The 17129-nt window shown below is 41.6% G+C and overlaps 1 protein-coding gene across 7 annotated transcripts in view; it reads right to left on the minus strand.

The window, feature by feature from the left end:
- The window catches only part of esrrb (estrogen-related receptor beta), a 49673-nt gene that overhangs the window by 15107 nt on the left and 17437 nt on the right, over positions 1-17129 (minus strand). For 6 of the 7 annotated variants that reach the window (XM_086094236.1, XM_086094237.1, XM_086094238.1 and 3 more), the window contains 3 exons: positions 11107-11232; positions 4667-4777; positions 4156-4317 (listed from right to left, as the gene is read on the minus strand). In XM_086094236.1, coding sequence (XP_085950362.1) covers positions 4156-4317; positions 4667-4777; positions 11107-11232 — 399 coding nt within the window. The remainder of the gene's footprint in view (positions 1-4155; positions 4318-4666; positions 4778-11106; positions 11233-17129) is intronic. The other variant, XM_086094233.1, reaches the window with a different exon arrangement.

Raw genomic sequence — 17129 nt, forward strand, 5'->3', positions numbered from 1 at the left:
TGCATACTGACGTCAGTATATAAAAAAAATAATCTACAAAAAAAACAAAACAATGCACCAAGTAAAAGGTAATATATAAACTCATGATTAAGTTGATAAACCGTCCGTTCTACTCCTCATTACACATGCTTCATTCAACATAACTAAAAAAAAAAAAAAAAACATAGCGGAAAGTACCAGTTTTCGTGAGTTTTAAATTGTTACATTTGGACTTTAATTATTGGCCTATCTGTCAGTGGTCAAATCAATGTGGTCTAGTTAGTTCATAATGAACTGTTAATCTTTTTAATTCCATTGCCTACGGCCTCAGAAATCTATCAGAATGCAATCACCGACCCCCCCCGATGCCTTTTTTTTTTTTTGGGTCCCGCAGCAGACTGCATCTCCCTGCAAACGCATGGTACGCTACCTCGGGGTTGCTTTGGTGCATGGAGAGTTAGAGACATGGAGTGGCAAAACCACTGAACCGTCTCTGATCAGGTTCAGCCATGTACAACTCAATTATGCTGCTATTTCATGGCCAGAGGACACCCACTGTGCTAATACAGATGCCACACCAATGTGGCAGACAAAGCACTCAGCTACCGGTCGTCTTTATTTTGCCAATTTGTGCGTAAAGAATGATAGATACACTTAGATAATACGTTTAGATAATATAAAAAGAGAAACAAGCAAGTTATTTGAAAAACAGACAAACGTAATCCACTTAAGAGTCTATAATACTGCAGGTACTGCACGTTGTTTAGCAGAAGACACTCTGGCTTACTGCCTTAGGTTTTGGGTTAAATGATCATTACCGCCGCATTTGGAATGACACAAATCCCATTAACATTATGCATCTTTGCAATGTGCACTATATGTGTTGGTATAATCTGATTATCACAACACTCTTTTAACACTGTCACATGAAATCCCAGTTAAAGTATCGATAGCGATATAGTAAAGATGCTTCTCTGGGTGTGAGGGAAAAAAATTGGACAAGGATTTGTTTTCTTTTTACTGAAGTAACAAGACTATACAGTACGGCCTCATCTCAGGAAACCATCTGTATTTTAAACAGAACTGAGTAGGCTGGAGTCCAAATAGATAATGCACCTACACACTCTAGAAACCAGCATATTGTTACCCTCTATAAAATAACGGTCCAAGCTACAGGTGTCAAACCCAAGGCACGAGGGCCAGATCCGGCCCGCTGCATAATTTTATGTGGCCCGCCAAAGCTAATCGTGCGTGTCCATTTCCAATATCGTTGCTAAAATATGTAGCCACATTTTAAATTGTCATCTGTAAAATAAATAAATAACATTGAGATATTGTAAGAATTTTTTGTTACTCCTTTTTGCAGTAACTTGAACAATAATTGAGCAAACTATTATCCTTGACTTCTGATTTTAAAACTAGTAATCTATCAATTTGTTGTGTATATGTAATAACATGTTGAGACAAATTAAAGGTGTAATCCGAATGATTGGTTTTGGCCTGTTCTGGACGGAGCCAAGCCACGGAGGAAAAGCTACTATAAGTGGCAGAAGCAAATTTCGCTGTGCAAACCCAAGCTCCTGATTGGTGGACTGCTTCCACGGACGTGTTAGGAGTTTGATTCCCGTGTCGTTGCTGTTATGTGAAAAACACTTATGTCCAGTTTTTTTCCAATTTTACATTTTTGGGATGTCTGCATTCAGTTTCATCCCAAAAACATAAAAATTAAGAAAAAAAAAAGAAGAAAAAAATGGACGTAAGTGTGTTTCATATAACAGCGACAATATGCAAATTTGGCTGTGCGAATCCCCGCTCCTGATTGGTGGACTGGTTTCACGCTCATTCCTGGTTGGCTGCTGTCCTCTGCTTCCTCCAGCGTCAGTTTTAAATGTTGTATTTACAAACAGTAATGGGAAAACGTCGGATATGCAGCACACCTTTAACATTTTGTTTCACCTTGATAATAACGGCCCTCTGAGGGAAGGTGTAATTACAAAGTGGCTCGCCACTAAAGCTAGTTGACACGCTTGGTCTAACTTTGATTTTGCCCAAAAATATATGTTGGCCACCGCTGCTAAAATCTTCTACATCCTTAGTTAAACAGATCATTAAATTCTACACCTGAAATAAAATAATTAACAAATATATTATGATTGAGTTTTATGAAAATGCAAAAAAAAAGAAAAAGACTTAGGCCATTATTTTAGGAAAGTGTCGATATGATGCAGATTTAAGCATAGCAGCAACTCTTGGAGGAATTTGAGGGATTGGACAGTGAGAGTGTGTGTTACCAGGTCAGCTGAGATGCAGTCCTGAGTAAGCTTCTTGGTTAAACTCTCAGTCTGCTGAGCGTGCACGGTCGCAAGGCGAGTTATCCAAACAGTTTAGATGCATAACGGGCCACGGCTGAGGCCAGGAGCATATCCATCGCTAATCTCCTTACTAGTAGATCTGTACCTGATTAATACCCTACCTTCTGAGAAGTACTCTAAGATATTTTCAGCACAAAATGTGCCTGCCATAGCCGACTTGGCTTTGATGGAAATAAATGCATGAATCACAAATGAAATGGTATTTCTTCACCAGATTTGACATCACAGAACGATTTGTAGGAGAAAAGAGAGACAGTGTACGTGTTAGTGCTATCCTTGTTCAAGCTGTGCTACTAAGAAGAGGTTATGGAAGTGGCAGAGAGGCATACATTCAGTTTTTACCCCCTCTCGAACACTGCTCTGATGTTATAGAGTTATGGGGGTCAAGCTCGAGATCAAGGAGAATCTGCCTCGGTGGCAAAAAAAGAGGGGCTAAACAATGTGTTCTTTGTCAAAATCAGAGCAAAACTCTTGCAGGAAGCAAAATCTCTGCTGACGTGAGGTGCGCCGTGTCCTTAATTCAACAGACTCTTATAACCTAACACCTCGTCTATCAGAATGTCTATGGGCCAAGGAGGAAACACGATTATACCCATCAATAATTCAACGGGCGTGTGTGTGTGTGTGTGCTGGTGCTGAGTGTGCGTTCATGTGTGCATATGTGTGTGTCCGCACGTGATATGATGTGTTGTTTGAGTGGGCAAGACCTCGACTTTACTCTACATCTCCCTTGTGATTACAGCACGCATTGGCAGCAGGTCAGTGTGTTCCCCTCTCCATTCAGTGTCGGGATTTTAGATGCACTCTATTGATTTGTTTCTTGCACAGCTATGTCCATTTCACACACCCTCCGTGCCACACGCCCTGTGGCATTGTCAGCTTCTGTCATTAATTATCTGCACGAGTGTGTGTGCATGTTAAATTCGCGAAGCATAAAACGGGGTGGGGGGAGAAAGGAAAAAGCAAAAATCAGGCATAGTAGTTAAATAGCAGATATTAGGGATGGGCGAGTACCGATACCTGGCCTTAAAGTAGCACTAAGGAACTTTTCAACCTTAATAAAATATTTTCATAACTTTTCTGATGAAACATCGACTTAAAACTAGTTGAATGGTACCTTTGGCATGGCCTGAGGGTGTCTGTGTCATTTTTTACTGGCACTAAGCAACTTTGGTTGTAACACTGCCACACAAAAAAAACTACAAATGTGCTGACTGCTTTATGGCATACGTCACTTCCCCCTTTCCCCATTGGTTACAAAGATTTTGAATGTCGAGGCACAATTTAAAAAAAGAAAAAGGGAAGCTACCCGGATAAAAGGACAGTCAAGGATCAACATTGGCCCGGGTATCATTCGCTGGCGTGAGCTAAAAAACGACACAATGCGTTGAGCTAGTCCTCATGGGAAATGTGGTCTTCCTTCAGGCATAACATTATCGCTTTTGTCCACAATGCGCCGCCATAATCAACGTAAACTGAAAGTTTCTTTGTGTTGATATAACTCAAGGCATTAGTACCAATACCAGTATCGGCCATCCTCTTGTGAACATTTTACAAACAGGCACTAAAAATTTGAAATTAGAACATTAGAAAATTGACATTAATTTCATGCAATTTTAAGGAAAATGCTATGTTGGTATATCAATTATCTGTTATTGTTTTATGGGGGAAATTTTATGTATCACATATACTGATAGTATTGGTACTTGGTATCGGTCATTACTCAAGAATTGAGTACTTGTATTGGTATGGGCCTGAAAAAAAAGTTGCATCGAACATCCCAAGCAGAAACAAAAGATTATACCTGGGATGTGCTTGGCCCAGCCGATGATGACGACCAGCTCACGGTCAGCCAGGTCGCACAGCGTGGTAAGAGCCTTTATGTCGCTCTCCGGCATGGTGGGGTCAGGCATGGCGTAGATCTTCTCTGGCTCTGCCACCAAAAGGTGAGATACGATCTTTGTGACTGAGGGTAGAGGAGAAAAGGAGGGCAGACAAAGCAAAATAGATGTTAAATGTGCTATCAAAAAATCTCCATGAGCTGAAACAAATCCTTGTGATAGATTTTGTATGGAGTCAGTGAAGGTTCTACATTTTATTTTGCAACAAAATAGATGCTTGTGTGCAAATATGGGACACTATTTGCCCTTGAGCCACTTTTCTGACCAATAAACTCAGACTTGGCCAAACATAAGAAAGAGAGTGGTAATGCTATTTAGCCTCAATTCTTTCTTAACCATTACCTGATTGTTTGCCTGGCAGTGGAGGGGCGACGCAGATGGGAGACAATGGGTTAGTGACGGGGCAGTACTCACGAGGCTTTTTGGTAGGTGGGGGGAGCGCCAAACCCAGGTATGGGTTGTTTTCAGTGTCCAACCTCCTCTTGTACTTCTGTCTGCCCCCTCGAACTCGGTCCAGGCGAACCCCTATGGAGGACAAATAGAGAAAACCCACAAAATAGAGCCAATCAGTATCAAGCGCATTTGCGGAAAAGTTTGGCAAAATATAAAAAAAAAATGGTGTATGGTATAGATTGCACTTATTTTAAAGTATGTAAACCAGTACTGTGAGGGAATAATTGGGCTGGGTGCTTCTCAAATAAACATCAAATGACGGCACGGGGCTGTAAAACTGAGCGCGTGTGTAAGCATGCATGTCAGCGTGTGTGTGGATATGTCAGCGGAAAGGCTGTCTTCCCATATGTGGGCCATGCCTGGCTGGTCTACTGTGACACAGCTGAGCCCAGAGCAGGTCTAAACATATGAATATTTAACGCAGGGTCAATGATCTCACAGACTGGTCCTCTAATTATTTAGCTTTTGGGTGAGGCGGACTGCATACTAATTGGCTCTTTACTTGTTTGTGCATGAGTGAGAGCTGTGGTGTGTGTGTGTGTGTGTGTGCGGTCCTCAAGATCCGGTGAAAGAGACGCGACCGGCCACCGAGTAAATACGCTGTCGCCGCCGCACACGGTGAACAAAACATCCGCTGTCATACTCCACATAGATAACTAGGTATTGCTTCCTCATAAAAGACCCTTATTTCACCCCTCTTTCAGAGGAGCAGCAACAGAGCCTTATCACCCCCAACCACACCTAGGGGTCCGGGTTCCGCACTGATACTGTAAATGTCAAGCCGGCCTCATCATAACATAAGTTATTTATTATCTCATTATTTGATAAGGATGTTTCTATTTGGATGTCTTTTCTGTTCTATTCATTTTCTCCATAGTTAAAATACTTAATCTACGCTGTTCTATTTATTTGATATGACCAGGCAGGTATTCACTTATACAATGCAAATGTATGCAAACCTTTATCCCGCATCCCCATATTTGTACCAGCCTGTCACTGCTTCCATCCAGCCTAAACATCCCTGATATCTTAATCCTGTCAAGAGGGAAAATCCCTTCAATTTACCTCGTCTGCATAAAGCAACCTCCACACAAATTTAATACGAAAGGGTGGATGAGAAGAGGCTCAATGAAATGCGTGTGGCGGGCGGGGGTGGGGGGGGAAGAGTTAATTTGTCAGCCTGCGACGTCCTCCGAGCGAACAACACCACGGGCCAGAGCACTTCCTTGATGATTTCATCACTTTATAACAGGGAGGACAGTGTCAAACCTGGGCATTGTGTGGCCACTGCAAATGAGCCTAATACAATTTTGCCCATCAGCAAATGCTCTCGGAGAGGATGAGTTTGGTGGCGTCCCATGCACGGCGATTGGCGGTCACACAGTGTATGCACGAAATGGAACACCAGATGATGTAAAACAGAAGTGCCATTTACCAAAAAGGGATTCGAGGGTGGATTTATGCAAAACGCATTCTTGATTTTCTGCACTTATCTTATATTGCCACGGCCGACAGCTACCCCACCCACGCGGGGTCGTAAAGTGTAATATCATCTAACTGTAAAATAGAGATTTCTTCCACTTATATAAATTATTTGATTCCCTAGAAACACAAATCTGATTAGGATTGTCTTTCAATTTCCTGACACTGACAACCCACTAACCTAATTACCCCCAATTCCCAACAGAGACTCATCCTTCCCAGCAAGACAAACGAAATAATCTGATGGCAAGTATACCTGCACTTTACATGCACACTCACTGACAGCGTTCTTTCAACATCGCTCAAGTCAAGAAACACTGCAGATTTTTTTTGAAGCATTTAATCTCTGACTGTGTCCTTGGAATCATTAAAAAAAAGAAAAAAATCACTCCACTTGCCGCTGTTTATTACAACCAACGCCGCAGCCATGGAAAATTCCTGTCACGGTCCAATGTGATGTCACCACTTTCTACAGTTTCTTGCGGCTCACCCGATGAACTCGACCGCTGCCAGGTGGCTGCGCTCCCGTTCTCTATGATCCTTTTCGACCAGTCGAGTCATGTGGCTGCGTCAGCCGGTGTAACGCCAGCATTTGAAGTTAGGCGGGTGCCTATTTTAATTAGGACAGCCCTGGTCATAATTAACAGATGCTGACAGGAATTAAAACTTGGCACAATCCAGCCTCATTTTACTGTCCAAGAGGGTCAGAGACGGGCCCCGGAGAGAGAGGAGAAGGGCCGTTAAAAGTGGCGGGACCGGATTCACTCCCACTGCCAGCCACTATGGACAGGACATTAGAGGGCCTTTGTGAGCGTCATATGTCCCCTTGGTGGCCCTCAGCTGTAAGTGGCCTGAGCTCTCTCCATAGTAAACAGTAGGTGTGTTATAAATGTGCGAAGAGATTTAACTGCCACCTCATCTAAAGTCATCTCACTCTTTTATGGCCCGTCACACAGCGCGGCGGGGCGAGCAGAGGTAGAGCGCGGGTATCATCTCTTCAAAGCGGGGTGCTGGGGGGGAGAGGGCTTTTGGCCAAGGCGGCTGGCATTTGTGCACGGATTAGCACATGCCTAAGGGTGGGGGCTGGGGCCAGCTGACCTGCGGCTCCTCTTTCTCTCCAAAAACAATAATAATCCCCTTCCAAGCACACTCCTACAAAAGAGCCTGTCTTCACTCACTTTGTGTGGACGGCCATGATAGGGGCCCTTATTTTGAGTCGCTCACCTGTTCTGTGTGTCTCTCTCCCTGGGGAAAGTGTCAGGATGTCTGGGATGGTTGGCAATGCCAAGGGGGGCTTAGGCAGACGCTATTTTCGCTGGGAAAATCAGAAGGCCACATGGCAAGGCATGGTGAACCTCGCCTTTCAAGGAAGCCGCCCTGCTAAACTGCCGTCAGCACTATTTCCAAGGGCCCGCGATGCCAGTGTTGCATGCTCGCCCGAGTGTTGCCGCATTTTTAATCACGCGCTGTGATGAGAGAAGGAAGCACACTGACCCTTCCGCATATTGAGACCCAAGGGGCTGCCGCACTGACACCCTTGTCACGTAGTCCATTTACAGGTTCGCTCGACGTTCCCGGGTGAGATGACCCATCCTTGCCCCTACCGCTGACTGAAATTACTGAATGGTACTTAAATTACACATTATATTCATACAACAGCAGTAAAACTGAGTTATTGTGCATTAATAAGTCAGTGCATTATTAACTAAAAATTGCAAAATTACTGTTACTGCTGCTCATATTTTTTATTTATGCCGCTGATGAAGTACTCAACTACACTCAGTTATGTCAAGTGCATTAAACATTTTAACGCATAACTCTAGGTCAACGTTATATCAATTAGGGACAACAATGTTATTTTATGTACCTTTTATGACTCGCAGTCCACGTTTAAGTATATATAAGATTTTAGTGGTGACATTTTTGCCTCTCATTAGCAACCTTGTCAACCATTTCCTTTTGCAATGTGAAAAACACATGTCCGTTTTATTAATTTTTTTGGGGATGAAACTGAATGCAGACATCCCATAAACGTTTTATTTTTATTTTTTTATTTTTTTAAAGGACATAAGTGTTTTTCACATAGCAGCGACGATATGTTTCTTGGTTGTTCTATGGCTATTTTATATGTAATTGTACACGAGAGTGCTAATATGATGATGGAAGTGTGGTTCAAATAAAACGACAGACTGACGACTACATTTTGGTTCGGCTTGAAAAAATAACGGATGATGACGGAAGGGTGCCCAGGATGCTGACGAATGACGGACCAGCGAAATTTAGTAAATTGCCCACATCTGTTTTTTGCCATGGTGTCGTTTCCGTATCAGTATTAAGCTACTATATACAGGCATACTATCGAATCGTGGGTATTGTGACAACAATACGACCTAGTATGTATTGGCATTTGTGAGTGTGTGTGTGTGTGTGTGTGTGAGTAAGCGAGAGGGAGAGGAAGTCGGTGCAAAGAGCAACTGTCACTGAGCGATGTCAATGTAATCTCTCAATAGTATCTTGTCTTCTCCCTTGCTCTAAGCTCTGACCCGTTTTCATTGATCAGAGGAAAAAACCTGTTGCCTCTGACATTTGATTCTTCTATTGATCACTTCCTCCTTTATACAGTGAGGGTGAAAGTACAGCGACTCAACACAGCCTCTGAGCTGGTCTCCTGAAATCAAATTGCTGAAAGACATTTTCCTTTCTACCGTGTGCAGACAGGAGACACAAATTGAACTAAGTAGAAGTACCGTTACTTTAAATTGATATTAAATAAAAAGTAGTAGTGGAAAAAAAACGACACGAGTAGTGAATAACTGGTGAGTAACTTCTGATTTATTTATTTATTTTAAATCTGAGTATGAATGTCAAATAGACAAAAATGGGAACAGGGATTTAGAAATTTAGATATTGCCCAGCAATATCCCTTTAACTAAAATAATAAGTCGTAGCGAGGTACTTGTAGGCTGAAATGTGAGCATTTTTAGTCAGACACAGATGACAACGCTCGCTGTAGCTGTTCTTTTTCGTACTCTGGTCAATATTGGTTCAATGTGCGGCAAAGGCTGTTCCACTTCTGGGCGAAAAGGAGAACCCTAACCCTAACCCTTCTCAACCACAAAAAACAAATACAAAGTACAATACATCCCAAAATTGACTTGCATCAATTTACCAGAGTAAAAGTAATGTATTTCTGTGTGCGGCCACAGTGTGGTCCGGACTACCTTAGCTAGGAAACGAACTGGACCTATTAGCAGTTGTGAGAACAACTTAAATTTGATCTGATGTCACTATTTTAATTGTTTTTTTGTGTTTCTTCCTTAGACGGTCATGGGGCAGTGCGGCACCTTTGTTAGAGCAGTAAAGTTATAATTAGGTGATTTTCCATTGGCACACAATGTGACCTTTCTGCCGTAATGAAAGTAAGTGGCAACCACAGTCACATGAGCGGTAGCCATTTCCACACTCGGGCCTGAGCACGGCGTTGAGCTGAAGGCTTCATTGAGCTTACGGTGGCCACTGACCACGTGTCTCTATTTCCATTTCGTTTCCGTGACACTTAAGTGAAAGCAAGCCTTATGTATGTAAAAATTCGACGCGACATCTTTGGGCTCGTGATGAAAATGATGTCAAGCTTTTCATTGTGCAATAAGAGCCGCGACAACGCAGTATGATGACAAATGTAAACGTGCCATTCTTATTTTTGTAGGATTGTGCTAAATGCATAGAAGTTTGCAGTACAACCTCGCGCTCAGCCAAAGTCTGCATATTTGAGTTTTACACTCTTTTTACTCTGACCTGACACTGGTCATTCGTCTATAGCCATGACTACATATTTTTGTAGTCTCGTACACTCCACGATGATATATTGGCATAAATTTTTCATCAGATAGTAATGCGATTACTCTGTCTTTCTGGCACTAAGGCTTTATCTGGCCGCATGCAGTCCAGGGGATTCGGTTTCTGTGCAGAGATCCATATAGGTTACGACTCTGGCTTCAGGTGGCGGCTGGATATATATGCATCTATAAATCCCTCTCTTCGGTGAATAATGGGAGGAATAATGTCAGAATATATACAGTGCGAGTTTGCCAGAGAACGTAAAAGTGGGCAATTTTATGCAAAATTGTATCTGTTAAGGCCTCTATCTGGCAGACTATTTAAGCTACGGAATAACCATGAGGGACAATCTTTCTTTAAAAAGTGCCTCCTGAACTATTTACTCTTTGACATTTCAGAAAAACAAATGGCAAAAACAATCGAACTACATTTTTAACAATTTTCCCACAGGATAATTGAATAAACATACCACATTGACACTTTCATCCAAAGCTATCCATTATGTATTGTTATATACTTTATATTAATTGTTTTTGTTTTCTTTTCTTTGAGGAGCAGCCAAGCAATAAAAACAGAGACACAGAAATAGCACGTCCACCTGCCTCTCCGGCAGAATGCCTCAATTTGGAGTCTCAAGGGGATGCTAGAGGTTAGGCAGAGGGAAAAACCCAGCAGGACCCTTCCATCCAAAACATGTTTAATTGTCAGGGAATTCTCAGGTGGCATCCACAGGAAGAGACCTGAGATGTTCAGAAAACGTTTAGGGGATCAATATGCCAGGGAGAGCTGACACTGTGCCGAGCGAGTGCATTTTACAGATGGAATACTGTTACATTTATTTTACTCAGTTGGTGAAATGACCCTATTCAGCATTTTTTTTTTTTGTCCGCGGCTGGACTGGCCGTTATTTACTGCTGTGTAGATGCAGCACGGAAGCCGCTGTCCTGGCCATCCGGTGGTTTGTATTTGTGGCTAGAAAATTATTCCTGAGCCTGCTTTCCCATCATCGCTGTATGTCATATTTTCACAAGTAGCAGTTTTTAAATGTATGGGTGCAATAGGAGAAAAAAAAATGCTCTTACTCTTCTTACCTTCTTTCAGCATCCCCACTTTGAGGCATTTCATGAAGCGACAAGCCTGACATGATTTGCGTCTCCGTTTTGTGATCTCACACTCATTTGTGGCAGGACAGCTGTATTCAATGTTGCCTAAGAAAAGGAATAAAAGAAGATGAATTAACCAAGTGACACCGGATTGTGAATGAAGCATAAAAGGCATTGTTGTTTGATAAATGCAAGACATACTTCCTGCATTTTCAGATCATTTTAAGTATGGAAAAATAAGGAATCTTAAAAAAAATAAATAATATCAACTCATACCTGAGTGGCAAAGAGAGATAAATGTAACGCTGCCCCAACACTAAATTGGCCTTGTTAATTCTGCGCGTAGCCCCAACAGGCCCCAGGTGCAGGCCCTCCCTTCTCCTTGTGCTCAGTGGGACCTGCCACTGCTTCAATAGCAGGCTAGAAGAACCAAACATGCTGCTCCTGACCAATTTACATAATACTCCGTAAGAGCCAAACCTATTCTTACCACAATTGCCATTGTTGCTGATTTATATACTGGACAGGCTAGAGGTCTTATGCATTATTCAATTCCACATTGCATATGATTTGAGGATGAAAAAGAGTTTCATTGCAGTTGTGCTCAGCTCTAACATGGCCAGCAGGACATCCCTTTGCCGCTGTCTGATTCCCTATATTTTACTGAATTCAAGGATTTTCAATAAAGGGTTTCAGTCCCCTTGTTCAGTTAAAAAACTTTTGACATTGGCCACACAACTTTTCCGTGAAGTTTTATTGTCTCTAGCAAATTCTGTAACTACCGTAATAGCGTGGATTTGCAGTTTTCTCGTATTCACTTTGATAACGTTATCATTTGTAAATGATGATTTTATGAAAATGCAATATATGTACAACAGTGAATGTTTAACAATGAATGCCCACATGCGTGCGCGCGCACACACCCACACACACACACACACACACACACTCCAGGCAGCACTGCCCCTCACTTTCCATACAGAGAACCCGCAAGCTGTGTAATATTCCACCGACGTCCCTGCACTGGCCCTCCAACACCCTTTGACAACTTATGCAATTATGTTAACATTATTGGACAGATCAAGTCGGGGGTCCCAAGATGTTATAAATAATTAGAAATTCCTCCTTATATCTGGGTTAGAAATCATTATGCTAATTCTACTCATCTCTTTGGGATTGGGGGTAAATAAAAGGTGTGAGGCAAGCGGCTGATGAGCTCTGATTGTCTTTCCTCACTCTGTTTTCTCTGTTGTCATAGCAGAACCAGACCATAATCATCCTTTTCATTTCCACACAAGCCTGGAGGAGGCAATCAGTGCTGCCCAGTGCAGGAACCTTTTTTTTGTTTTTTTTTTGTATGTCTATCATAAATAATGAGATTATTTGTAATTTCTATTGATGTATAATGTTTGCTGCTGGAGCATTAAAACACTTAATACCCAGAATTGTTTTGTTTAAAATTAATAGGTATTTATGTATTGAAATGACAAATTAGAATAAACACAACTGGAAGGATGCAGTTATTGGTAACAAATTTAGAAAGCTGATTCCATGATTGTGTGCAGCTAATGCAGCCAAGACCATCTATTTTCATATTCATTTCATGTCATCATCATGGAAATGCAGCAAATTGACCCCGTGCGTCCCTGAGGACATTTTAGTGTTCTTATTTCTTTTTTTTCTCCTACCCCCTTTTCCTTTTGTCAGGTTTTGAGTGAACACGTGCACAAACTGCACCTGGTGGTTTACTAAGAGCCGCGGTGCTTTGATATCACACACTCGAGAAACAAACACAGGCATGCGCTCTCACACACTTGTGCCACAGCGTACACATGTTCTGTCAGGCTCTATTTGCATCGGATATTCTGTCAAAGGGGATCAATGATGGAGTCAGGCAGGAAGTAATTTTTCATCTCTACTTCTCCTTGGCTTGTATACACATGGTATATACAGGAGAGTCTAAGAATTAGAACCCTTTGGACCACATCTTAGCAAGGTAGAAGGACGATTTTGTGGAGTGGATTGTTGATTAATCCTGTCTATAAATGATTGAGGAATAAATAGAATACAACATTTGGCTTCAACCACAGTGGCTGTTATTCAGTCTCAACTCGTTTGCATTCCAAAGAAGCACAACATGTCAAGTCAGCCAAGGCACACTACACGACAAGCAACATGGCTGAATGACTGAAATGGATCATCGCGAAACAGTTGCCGACTTCGCCGCACACCAAGCCATTGAACAGCGCACATCTATTGACGCAGTGTAACAGAAAAAACTGCAATCCTGTATCAGGTTTTAAAACTTTACAAACACTATACTGAACTGATTATTTTTTTTAATGAACCACAAAAACATGGTGCGATTATGTATATAAAAAAAAAAGCAGATAGCCACAAAAATGGGAAACAGTGACAGTAAAAGGAGTGTTGCTTGGCTTTTGATTAGAACTTTTTTTTTTCTTCTTGGTGAGAGATCATGTTCAGTTTTGATTAACTGTGACGTCTGTGATTTTGTAACACCATTCACAGGTGATTTTCAATTTCAGTCACAGCAAAACGAGCGACCGACGGTCAGCCACTCGTTAAAATTAGCTGCCGAGCCCCGCACACTGCGCGACAGTTCAGCCACGTCGCTTGGTGCTTGGTCTGGTCAGTAACCTACAGCAGTGACTACGTTTACGTGCCGGCAATAACCCTTGCCAATATTCGGGTTTCAGTCCTGGCACACGTGATATGACATATTTGAACTTCACCAATATAAATAAAGCATTCTGGCAATTGTTTGCTCAAAGACCAAGCTCATGTTTATCTGTCTTTGAAGGGGTTATGGTTTGGTTACAAATAAGATTGCAAAGTGAAGGGAGAAGAAAAACATTTCCCTTTTCCTTCTCTTGATAAGTATCTCTCAATCTATTTTATGGCTTTTCAGGACCCATGCCAGGACACAGAGGGGAAAGTCAGGTCTTGTAAGTAAATTACAGTAAAATGGTAGGTATTTCTCATCAAAATCTAAACGGACTTTTACAGGCTTACTGTCAAGGTCTATTACTTCATATAAAAGAGGGCCATTGAGTTCAGTTAGTTTTCAACCAGTTTTACACTTGGCATCAAAATGGGAACGAAAACATGGTTCAAAAGGTGATTTATGTTTTTGATTGGTGGGGCACGTGAGGTGCAGTGATGGCCCGTGTGATTAGAAGAGCGCAGAGAACAGATGTAGTCCTGCGATGGATGGGGATTCAGGTTGACATTAATTTGAGTCTGGCCTTGACAAATGTAACTTTATCAATGTGTGAGCTCAAGGGGCTTATTTAAGTGGATGACAGGGTGACAGAAGATGGATGTTGAAAAGGTGACGTGACATAATGAGATAAATAAAATAATAAAATGAAGAACAGTTATGAAAAGATGCAATGCAATAATTGAATACAATAATCATTGTTTGCATAGATAATGATCAGGTGAGATTGACAATATGCAGATTGAATTGATCATGTGACTATTGTTCAGGTGTGTGCGTGTCGTTTGCATCTTGTCAACCAAATAAATTCTGAAGATTTTGTAAGTCAGCACAAGGTGAGTCCAAGGTGAAAAAAAAACATCTGGGGGGGGGGGGGGGTTACCACCAATCTAGCATGCCATTTGTGCTATAGGACAATCAAAAAAAAGGGCTAGAAAGGACGGGGTCTTTGTTTTCTTCTCATTAGCAAGGACCGTCTCACACTCCAACCTTGACTGCCTCGTTATTCCGTTAATTAATCAGTTCTCATCAACCTCACCCGCTCGTTCTTTCAAATGCTCTACATCCTGCCATTTACTGTTTCCGTGTTCCTCCACCTAACTGCAAGTGTTTCTATTATCAATTTGGTGGGCTTTCACCTCCCCCAAAAAGTCCCTGTATTCTCTGCCCGGGACCCCTGTCTGATTATTATGCCATTAAGCCTCCCCTCCTCTCATGTGAAAGAGCAGCAGAGTCCCTCTTCAATCTAAAGAAGTCCAGGGTTTTCTTCCCCTCCTTTCCCTGAAATTACCCGGCGACGCGTGCCTGAGTTTCTAATTGGCATGCCCGTCCCTGGAGACGGCCCCCTCCCTTCTTCCTAATGAAAAGCCTCGGCCTTAATTACACTTTCCAAACGCTGATTGTTATTGACAAAACTCCTGTGGCTCGGACAAACGACGGCAGATTAGCTCCATTACAGGCAGCCCTCCAAGAAGGGAAAGAGAGGGATTTCAAATCGACAATGCAAAGTGGGGGGCTCGGGCGGAGGGGAGGGTCGGAGCTTTCAATTTCTTTCTCCATGTACCTTCCTCTTAATTGTTTAGGCCCGTGCTTCACTTAAGACATCTCCTTCTTCTCTGATGCCTCTTTTCTGTTCCATTGTGTTACTTTAAGCGAGGGGACAAAAGCTCAGCTATGTTACTTGGGAGAAAATGTTCATCTTTTGTCAATAGACGGGATTGCCGATGGCAGCAATAGTAAACATGCGGATTTGGCTTAATGCTTTTGTTTGCCTGAAAAAGGTACATAGACTGTCTAAAGCTGATAGGGATGCATGGTCTAAAATCAACACCTCCCATCAAGACAGGCAGCGTATTCATAATGCATTGTGTTCTATTTGGGTGAACATTTGGGAGGAATAGGTACGATATGTCACATTTATTTACCTCAAACAAGAATATTCTTCAATTTCCACTTGACTTTACTCTAAAATGCCATGAACACTACTCTTTTTTTTTTTTTTTTTAAACAATCCCAAATTGTTGTGTAATATACAGGGGGCTTAATAAGAAATGAAAACTGTTCACATTGTTTTAAAAAATGTTTACCAATACCTAGGCAGTATCCTACGTAGTGGTTGTAAAATAAATAAATAAATAGAATCACTGATTTACTGCGCATTTCATGCACAACGTAACTCACATGCTATAATTAAAATGACAAAATGCAAAAGCAGCTAGTGTCAAGTAGATTTAAAAACAAAATCCAAAAATACAAAATTGCTTATTAAAATTACTAAGAGCGTGCACAAACAAGCTTTTGTAAGACCCTAATCATAGGTGTGGGAAATGAGTAAGTATGGGCAAGAACCGAGCCGATACTCACGGTACTCGCGACAGGTGGTTTTACGATCAGGAACGAGAAATTCGAAGAATAGAAAATTACCATTAATTTCATGCAATTAAAATACAGTACTATAATCGAGCTATATAGGTCTAGTGACTACTGAAGAGTTGAGTACTCGTACTGGGATCAGTCTAAAAAAAAAAAAAAAATGATATCGAACATCCCTAGAAAAGAGCATCGATTTAACCTTAATAAAACCCTTTACAATTTATTAGTATGTTTTGAATCTTTATTAATTCTCATTATTCACTCTGATAATAAAGAACATCAGCAAATCGGACCTCATTATATAAAAGTAGAGAGAGAAAAAAAGTACTTTTAAGGGTGATTTTGGGGATGCGTATTATACCCGCGTGCGTGGTATTCATGGGATTTTTACGGTAATCGTGATATTTTATCTAGATTTCTACTGCATGCGTTCATATACTTTCTTAAAGCTGGATTTAGACGATGAACAATATGTTTTTGTGATTAATCCGGAACACAGCAAACACTTTCACAATGTGGGGGTGGGGGTCTTTCATTGCCTCTCTAATGAGAATCTGCGATACATCACACATTGTAGATAGCCAGTTGGTCATACCCTGGTCCCTAGACGCACCACACGCACACACATGCTCACGCAGGGCAGGAATAATAAAGCACATTCTGAGAAGCATCTGGACAAACAGATCCCATACAACGCCAAATCTGACCGCACAGTTAGGGTGTCGTGATTGTCCATAATACACTATTATTTGTGGGACTAGGCTGCCATCTTAATACGTATCCTAATCTATGTCTATGCCTTAATCTATGCCTGTCTTTTATTATAATGTGTTAGCAAGATGAGACAGTGACTCCAAACCCAGTACCTTAAAGACTGGACTAGGAA

This window comes from Leptonotus elevatus, chromosome 14 (assembly GCF_054856555.1).
Source record: "Leptonotus elevatus isolate MCC_2025b chromosome 14, RoL_Lele_1.0, whole genome shotgun sequence".
Lineage (NCBI taxonomy): Eukaryota > Metazoa > Chordata > Actinopteri > Syngnathiformes > Syngnathidae > Leptonotus > Leptonotus elevatus.